This window comes from Dromaius novaehollandiae, chromosome 1 (assembly GCF_036370855.1).
Source record: "Dromaius novaehollandiae isolate bDroNov1 chromosome 1, bDroNov1.hap1, whole genome shotgun sequence".
In the NCBI taxonomy this organism is placed as follows: domain Eukaryota; kingdom Metazoa; phylum Chordata; class Aves; order Casuariiformes; family Dromaiidae; genus Dromaius; species Dromaius novaehollandiae.
Genome location: NC_088098.1, coordinates 23,517,930 through 23,526,234, shown reverse-complemented (window position 1 = coordinate 23,526,234; position 8,305 = coordinate 23,517,930). Strand labels below are relative to the sequence as shown.

The 8,305-nt window shown below is 56.2% G+C and overlaps 1 protein-coding gene across 1 annotated transcript; it reads right to left on the bottom strand.

Moving 5' to 3' along the window:
- Positions 1-2,113: 2,113 nt before the first annotated feature.
- On the bottom strand, positions 2,114-7,600 carry LOC135327249 (ankyrin repeat domain-containing protein 7-like). Its single transcript, XM_064505400.1, has 9 exons — positions 7,162-7,600; positions 5,792-5,906; positions 5,376-5,549; positions 5,176-5,282; positions 4,296-4,433; positions 3,607-3,755; positions 3,110-3,143; positions 2,939-3,011; positions 2,114-2,356 (listed from the first exon to the last, which is right to left on the bottom strand). The coding sequence occupies exons 1-9, from the start codon at positions 7,362-7,364 to the stop codon at positions 2,114-2,116; spliced, it is 1,236 nt and encodes a 411-aa protein (XP_064361470.1). The 5' UTR covers positions 7,365-7,600.
- Positions 7,601-8,305: the final 705 nt, after the last annotated feature.

The following is an 8,305-nucleotide window of genomic DNA, read 5'->3' as shown; positions in this document are numbered from 1 at the left end:
ACACCTACAAAGGAAGGGAGAAATGACACACCACGAGTCCTTCTTTCACTCTGCTGCTCCCCCCCCGTCAGGCAAGCCCTGCAGCCATGAGTCGGATAACCCTTCAACTACAGAGGAAAAACAGCACTGTCATTCCCCCCCCAGCCCCACCAAGGTGCTCTCGACGCTTCCCAGGTCCTTCTTTGCAGCAGAAGATGCCCAAGCTCAGCATGACACCTCCCACGGCTACAATAAACACTCAACAGATGGTCGGGTAGCATCCAAACGAGGCTCTGGCATGCCAGAGTCCTGGAGTAGGGAGGTTTGGGGGCATCTCCCCTCCAAACTAGGGCTCCAGAGTTTGGCACTCACAATCCCTTTGCACGGTAGAAGAGGAACCCTCAAAGCACTAGCCAAAACATCCTCACATGTGCAGGAAGTCACCAAGGAGCAACGCTCCTTGCACTCCAGCACTACCACAGAACATCTCCCACAGTTGACTTTCCCTACCCTCAACCTTCCCCCCAGCACTGGCTGGCAAGGGGAAAACTGGGGGCTGCACCATCTCACAAGCAGATCACCACTTCCGTTCACTGACGCAGCACAACTAGCAAAGAAACAAAGGGGATCAATGTTTATTAACTCACCTCTCACACCAGCAGGGGCTTCTGCAGCATTCGCAACTTGAGGCTGCTGGTGCTCCTCCTCTCCCTCCCCTTCAGGTGACTCCTCCTAGAAGAGGCCAGCCAAAAGAGTGAGAAAGAACAGAAACAAGCATCCTCTGCACAGGCAATCCACACCTTCCAAAATACTCCTCTTCTCGGCACCCACGCAGGGAAAAGTTCTGACTTCTCTTCTACGAGGCCTGCGGTTTTTCCTCAGGAACCTCTTTGAGTAGACAGCAATACCCAACGTCCCAAACGTCCTGCTCCAGTTCTGCAAAGCCCCTGACAAGCACTGCCTGCACACAGTCTGACCCTGGCCTCACCTAGGTTACAACAGCCAGGAGCGCACACACCCTTTCCCCCTCCTTTGCACCAAGGAAAACCAACGGCTGCCTGCTTCTCAGACAACCTTAGTCAAGCCTCCTTCTCTTTCCTCACTTTCACACTTCAACCCAAAACAGTGCTCCAAGCCTACACTGATTTTTTTTGGTTGTGCTTACTACTTGGCTGCACGGTTCCAAAAACACTCATTTCATTGGGTACCGTGGCAAAGAAGCAGCAACCCTCCCAAGCACTTGCAGAGCCAGAATCTGTACTCTTTCAGTGTTACACTAGAAATCACATTCAAAGGCCAGTTCCTATGAGACCTAGGACATCAGCAGACCCTACTTAGGCACAGTCCTGACTGAACAGCTTGCACAGAGCAGAAGCTGCTCAAGTTCACAGGAGCAAACACATGGCAGAAGCGGCCAAAGAGGGAACTGAGCCTCATCAGCGCTAGGGCCCACGTCCAAAGCAAACTCCCGAGCGGTTCCCCCCGCCACCGGGGATCCCACTGCGCCCCTCACTGAAAGCACCTCAGAATCCCACGGAGAGTCGCTGTCTTCCTCCTGCTTCACTCCTGCTGCCGACGTAACACCTACAAAGGAAGGGAGAAATGACTGCTGCTCTCCTCCATCAGGCAACCTCTCCCCCACCAGGCCACCACTTCCGTTCACTGACGCAGCACAACTAGCAAAGAAACAAAGGGGATCAATGTTTATTAACTCACCTCTCACACCAGCAGGGGCTTCTGCAGCATTCGCAACTTGAGGCTGCTGGTGCTCCTCCTCTCCCTCCCCTTCAGGTGACTCCTCCTAGAAGAGGCCAGCCAAAAGAGTGAGAAAGAACAGAAACAAGCATCCTCTGCACAGGCAATCCACACCTTCCAAAATACTCCTCTTCTCGGCACCCACGCAGGGAAAAGTTCTGACTTCTCTTCTACGAGGCCTGCGGTTTTTCCTCAGGAACCTCTTTGAGTAGACAGCAATACCCAACGTCCCAAACGTCCTGCTCCAGTTCTGCAAAGCCCCTGACAAGCACTGCCTGCACACAGTCTGACCCTGGCCTCACCTAGGTTACAACAGCCAGGAGCGCACACACCCTTTCCCCCTCCTTTGCACCAAGGAAAACCAACGGCTGCCTGCTTCTCAGACAACCTTAGTCAAGCCTCCTTCTCTTTCCTCACTTTCACACTTCAAACCACTATCACATCTTACTAGGCTGCAGTAGCTCTTCACAGACAACATCTGCGACAGTCTCTCAAAGGTCACTGAAAGAAACAGAGCCCGCTTAAAAATCAAACATGCCTGCATCTCCAGCAGTACAGGGGGGGTTTCAGCACCAGAATCGGATTCTTCATCACAGCCCACTCCCAACGCCAAACACCTCATCTGGATAAACAAACAAACAGGAAAAAAGAGAGGGGAAACAGGCGGTGTGAGATCACGCACAAGCCTGGAATGCCATCCGCATCAGGCAGCAGAAAAAAAGACCCGCTTGAGCAACTGCCCCCCCAAGCACACTTGAGGAACCTGACAAGGAGGAAGGGAGAGCCAGGGCATGAAGCATTTCTGCAGATTTTGATCAATAAATGCCCTTCTTCCATATCCGTCACAATTCTATCACCAAAGTTACTGGAAACAAAGAGCAAGGTCTGGAGGACAAAAGAATAGGCAGTCTAGGAGCTGATCAACTTTCACGGTCTAGAAATCTGACTCAGATGAGGAAAACCATGTGGTCGTTTTTCTTGTCACCTACTGCTCTTTCCCCCCACAACAGCAAGACTGCTGCATGCTCTGCTGCGGCTACAAGTCTTGCAGGAAACAGCTCACAGCAGCAGAAAGGGTGCAGGCAGGAGACCGCTTTGCGGGAGGAAACCACCTGCCTGGAAACGTGCTTTCGCTCAAATCCAGACAGGTCCTCCCTGCAAGTCAGTCGTTTCGTGGGAAATGTTGCCTGGTGAGGCACTTTACCTTGGCAGCTAAACAGCGTCTTTCTTTCTCACAAGCAGGAAGGCTGTCATCACTCTCCTCTTCCTCCAACAGGCTTGAAAAGAAAAGGCAAGAAGGACCGCGTCTCTCTCCCGTCTTTCCTCTTTTTAGGCAGGTTAAAGTATTTGGGAAAAGGTACTGTTCAACTCTCACCTTACAAAGTAGCCATGCGAAATGTCGTCTCTCACTGTTCAAATAGCAATTGGCATGATTAATTCTTAGCACCTTTGAATGTCAACAGTGCCTACAGGCATGTAACATGGACAATTCCACAGGCCTACCTGGAGTGAAACAGCCATGCGAGACAGCACGAACAAAAGCATGCCCCAAACCACCGATTTTTTTTTTTTTTTTTTTTTTTTTTTAAGAAAAAAAGGAAAGCCCCTGTCTATAAACATGGGGAAATCCAACAGGCAACAACCCTCCGAATGGACGGCTAACACACTAATTATAGAAGCACCCTCACAGCCTCGCAAGACATGGGTCCAGTCAGCAACACAGAAGCGCATTTACAAAACTTTAGTGGAGGCCTCAGATGGAGTAGCACACAAAGTCAGTGCTGAACACGATAAGCTTCAACAGCACAAGCCACCAAAAGAAAAGGCCGTGGGGATTTTCCTCCTCAGCTCCTCCACGGTTAGGGATCCTACCTCCGCCAGCCAGAGCACAGGCACCCAATGCAAAGCCAGCAGCTCCTGCTCCAGGAGGCGTGCTAAGCACTGGCATGCCTCTTGTGCCGCCTGCAGAAGCTTCTCCCGCATTTTTCTTCTCTGTGCAGTCTGCCAGGTGTTGACTAACACTGTGTACAGAAAGAAAGGAAATACCGTCACTAAGAACAGCAGCATCCTTGCATACACCGCTTCTAGAATACAAATAGCCATTTATTCTCCATCCTACGCCTATTCAGAGCCAACTGGTAAGGTCGCACACACATGCTAGTTACACACACCCAGGCCCCCTTCTTTCCTGCTTCCCTCCATACAGGCTAGGAGAAAGGGAGAAGAAATGAGCTCTAGATTTGGGGTCAAGCGCTGGTCTGGGCAGGGGCTTATATACACTTCACTTGGCAAAGACACACTTTTCAGACTTTGCGTTGCTCGGACGTGAGCTCAGCATTGCAAACTTGAAACCTAACGGAGCATTTTGGGTGGAAGTCGAGGAAAATTTCCCAATTCACACTTGACACGGGAGCAACACGTACCAGAAGATTCCATCTCGCCCAGCTTCAGCAAAGGTCTCCGTGCATCACTAAACCTTGCTGCTGTTACCAAGCGTGCCCTTAAGCCAACACGCACATCCAGACAACTTAGCAACTCTGACGGTGACCTAAAGCACTTACTGAGCGTGCCCAGAAGTAGCAGCATAATCTTCTGCTGTCCGTCCCAGAATGTCTTTCTGGGAAAGATCAGCACTGTAGCCAAGAAGAACTTCTATGATGCTCATGTCCCCAGCAGAAGCAGCAAGCATAAGAGGGGTCCTAGAGCATCCAAAAGATGAGAGGAAATGTATCAGCCGATACACACGTTTCACTGCCGTTACTTTCATCCCTGTTTGCTCCCCAAACAACTACTTCCCCCTTTCCCACAGGCAGAAGGAAAGCAAAGCCAACTACACGGAAGCACAGGAGAACTCGGGTCGGAAGGGGCCTCGAGACCGCTCGCGGCCAAACACCACCCCAAAGCACGTGCAGCTACGAGGCCACACCGGGTTGCTCAGCGCTTTACTCGGTCTGGTCTTCCAAGCCGCCAAGCAGGGAGGCTGCACAACCTCCTCGCGCAACCCGTTCCGACATGTCACCGTCCTCACGGCAAAGAAGATTCTCCTCACATCCACTTGGAACCTCTCTCGTCTCAATGCGCACCCGTTGTCAAAGCGAGTGTCAGGACAGAGAGACAACGCTGCCCGCGAGACAGCATTTACATACCAACTACGCCTGGGCTGTAAAAACCCGCTCCTGCCTAACAGCAATGCTGCCGAACTAACGGCAAGTTCCCTGCCTCGTGGCGACCAGACACAATGCTTTCTGGCAGTCCTCAAGGCGGAAGGCGTCCAGTGAGGCATGACAGCAGCCAAGCGCAGAGCACTTTTCAAAAGCCACGCAGAGGGAACTGCTTCTCTGTGGCTACTTGTGCCTTTTAGAGGCTCACGCCCACGCCTCTCCTCAGTCAAACTTGAAGAATACTCAGGAGACCCACACCCTGTTGTGACGAGCCCTTCACCTTTCAGGCTGATCTCGAGTGTGCACGTCAGCTCCTTTTCTAAGCAGGAACTCCACCATCTCTTTGTGATGCTCGGACACGGCAAGAGCGAGGGGCGTGTATCCCACCTGAAAGCATAAATCCCCCCCAGTTAGAAAAACACAGAGAAGTGAAGCAACTTTTGCTTTCCAAGAGACGCCTTACCCACATTCTACGCTTACCTTATTCTGCGCATCAATATGGGCATTGTGCTCCAGTAACTGCCCTGCTAGAGAGGTGTTAGGAGCAAGGGCAGCGAGGTGAAGGGCAGTGTTGCCGAGAGCATCTGCAAGATTAGGGTCGGCACCATGCGCTAGCAGAATGGCGACACATTGTTCTTGCTGGCACTGTACCGCCTGGAAACAACACCGGGAAAAAGAAACATTTCCAGCAACTACGTTTCCCTCTGTCACAACTCCCACCGCTTGCCAACCTCAGAAAACAAGAACGCGGTCAAAGATTAGGTACCGGATGCCTATTCGGCACCAAGCACAACGCGATCTCCACCCATACCCAGGTCACGAATCACCCAAGAGATGGATCGCTCAGTGCTTAACTTCTAAGTCCTACCTACAACAGCATCACATACTCCACGTACCTTCATCAGTGGCGATCTCTCAAAATTATCACGAGGATTGAGCTTGCACTTCCTCTCTACTAAGTACGAAACAACCTCCGCATGTCCATTAGCGCAAGCAAGATGCAGAGGTGTCCTAGAAAGTAAATATATTACATTAACACAGACAGAGAGAAAGCTGAAGAGACCGCTCCTGCCTATGTCACGTGTGTAGGGCCACTGCTTTCCGGTTCCAAAAAACAAGCTTAGAAAAAGTTTCTCATCCCTTCAGCAATGACGGCAGTTGCACGCCCAAAGGCAGAGACCGGCTAGGAAACATCCACCTCACCCCCCCCACTCGTTTATGAAGACGACGTTCACTCCGCTCCGCACCCGGCTCCCTGCGGACGCAGTCCTGCGCCCAGGCACAGGATTCTTCCCGCACAGCCTCAGGCTGCCGCTCTGAAACTGCTGCCCTCCATCCCTCTGCCCAGGCAACTGGCCGCTGCCTCCAGCAGCACTACGCACACCGCCCAGCAAGGACGACCAAGGCTCGGGCGCCTTAAGCCTGCGGCAAGGGAACCTCGAGCTTCCGCCAGCATCGCTCACGTGACAACACCGTGCCAGAGGCTAAGGAGATGGGTTGCAGGACACCATCACATCAGCCCCGCGCTGTGCTTTTCGGGAATTCGTGCCTTCTCTCCTTCCCCCGAGCTTACTACTGCAGCAAACACGAGGACGCGCTCACTCCCAAGGGCCCTCGGCAACACCTGGCAAACCAGAGAGCAGAAACCTTCCCCCTCGACCCTGTCATGCCGACAGCAGCAGAGCAGCCCTCTGTCTTGCCCCCAGCTGTGACTGCCCTTCTCACACAGCGTCCACCCCGAGGGAGCACGACTGCCTTTCCACCAGCCCTCACCAGCTGAAGGAAACGGCACTTCCTGCCTTCCTTCCAGGCAAAGCCGTGCCGTGCTGTGCCGCGCCTGGAAGACAGGAGGCCCTTCAAACTGCCAAACGCCTCAGCTCAAACCACCGCAGCCGACGCGGCTACGAAGGATCCCGCGAGCACCTCGAGAGGGCTGCTGCCACGCAGGCAGCACAGGCGACGCTGCGGGAGAGGCCGCTCGCAAAACCTGCCCCCTCGTTTCCGCCCTCCTCAGCCTCGCCTCGCCTCGCCTCGCCCAGCAAAGGAGACCTCTCTGCCGGCAGCACGGGCCCGCCGCAGCCTCGCAGCTGCGCCGGCGCCTCCGGGCACGCGGCCGGGCCGCCGCCGCCGCCGCCCCCTCCGCCCGCCGCCGCGGCCACAGCCGGCACCGCCGCCGCGGCCCGGCCCTCGCGGCCGCCCCTCGCGCCGCCCCCACGCTCGCGGCACCGCCCAGAGCCCGGCCCGCGGGCGCCACCGCCCCCCTCACCGCTTCGCCTGGTCCCGCCCGTTGAGGCCGGGTCTCAGCAGCCACCGTGGCCGCCGCACCTGCGCCAGGTCGCCGCTGGCGGCCGCGCGGTGCAGCTTGCCCAGCTCATTCTCGCGGAGCTCGTAGGCGGCGCCCATGCAGGGCAGGGAAGCGCTGCCGCGCGCAGGCGGCCCCTTGCCGAAGAGCCCCAGGAGCCTCTTCATGCTGCAGCAGGGACGCAGACACGGACACGGCCCCGCCTCGGGCGGGGGCAGAGGAGCCGAGCCCCGGTGGGCCGCGGGGCTGGGGGCACCGGGCTCGCAGTCCCCGGGCCGGGGCCGGGGCCGGGGCCGAGGGCAGGGCGCAGCGAGGCTCCGAGAGAGGCGCCCAGCGAGGACGCGCCGGTGCTGCGGCAGCAGCGGCCACACGCTGAGGGCGCTGCCTCCAGAGGCCGATGCGCAACAGCCGCGGCGGGGGCGCTCGGGGGCGTCACAGGGCGCCGCGTGACGCCGCGGGGGCGGGGCTCCGGGCGGGCCGGCGGCGAGTCGGCGCTGCCGCCGCCTGCGGGGCGCGGCCGGGGCGGGGGGCGGCGCTGGGAGCGCCTCGCAGGGCTCCGGCGCTGGGGGTTCCCTCCCTGTAGGGGACGAGGCCCAAGTAACAGCACTGTGAACTCGAGCAGCTGCTCCTGGGACCAGAGCCCCAGGGAGGGTCCCAGGCTCACTCCCCTTGGCTCATTGGTGCCACTGCCCTGAGCCGACGTGTGTCTCAGCCACTCCTGAGACTGGGCTGAGAGAAGGTTCCAGAAGCCCAGGAGCTGGCACAAAAAAACAGGCGCACGTAGGAGCCCTGGGTGGGTGGTTTCTCTCTACACTGAACACTGCTGTTGGCAGGTCCAGTGCTGGATCCACAACTGGCGATTCGCTCTCGCTCTCTTGCTTGCTTTCGGGCTTGCTTTCCTTTTCACACAGTTAAGGCCACCTTGGTTCCCCATAAAGCCGCAGAGCTGAGGCAGGTATAATTGTTAGAGGACCAATGTCCGCCGAATATTTGTTCCATTAAGGTTGATGTGTATGAACGGACCTTGAGTGCCGTTTCGCCCTCAATCCATACCGAGGGGATTTGCAAACCTGGGTCACCCTCCCCCCCTTGTAGGTGGGACGTGACA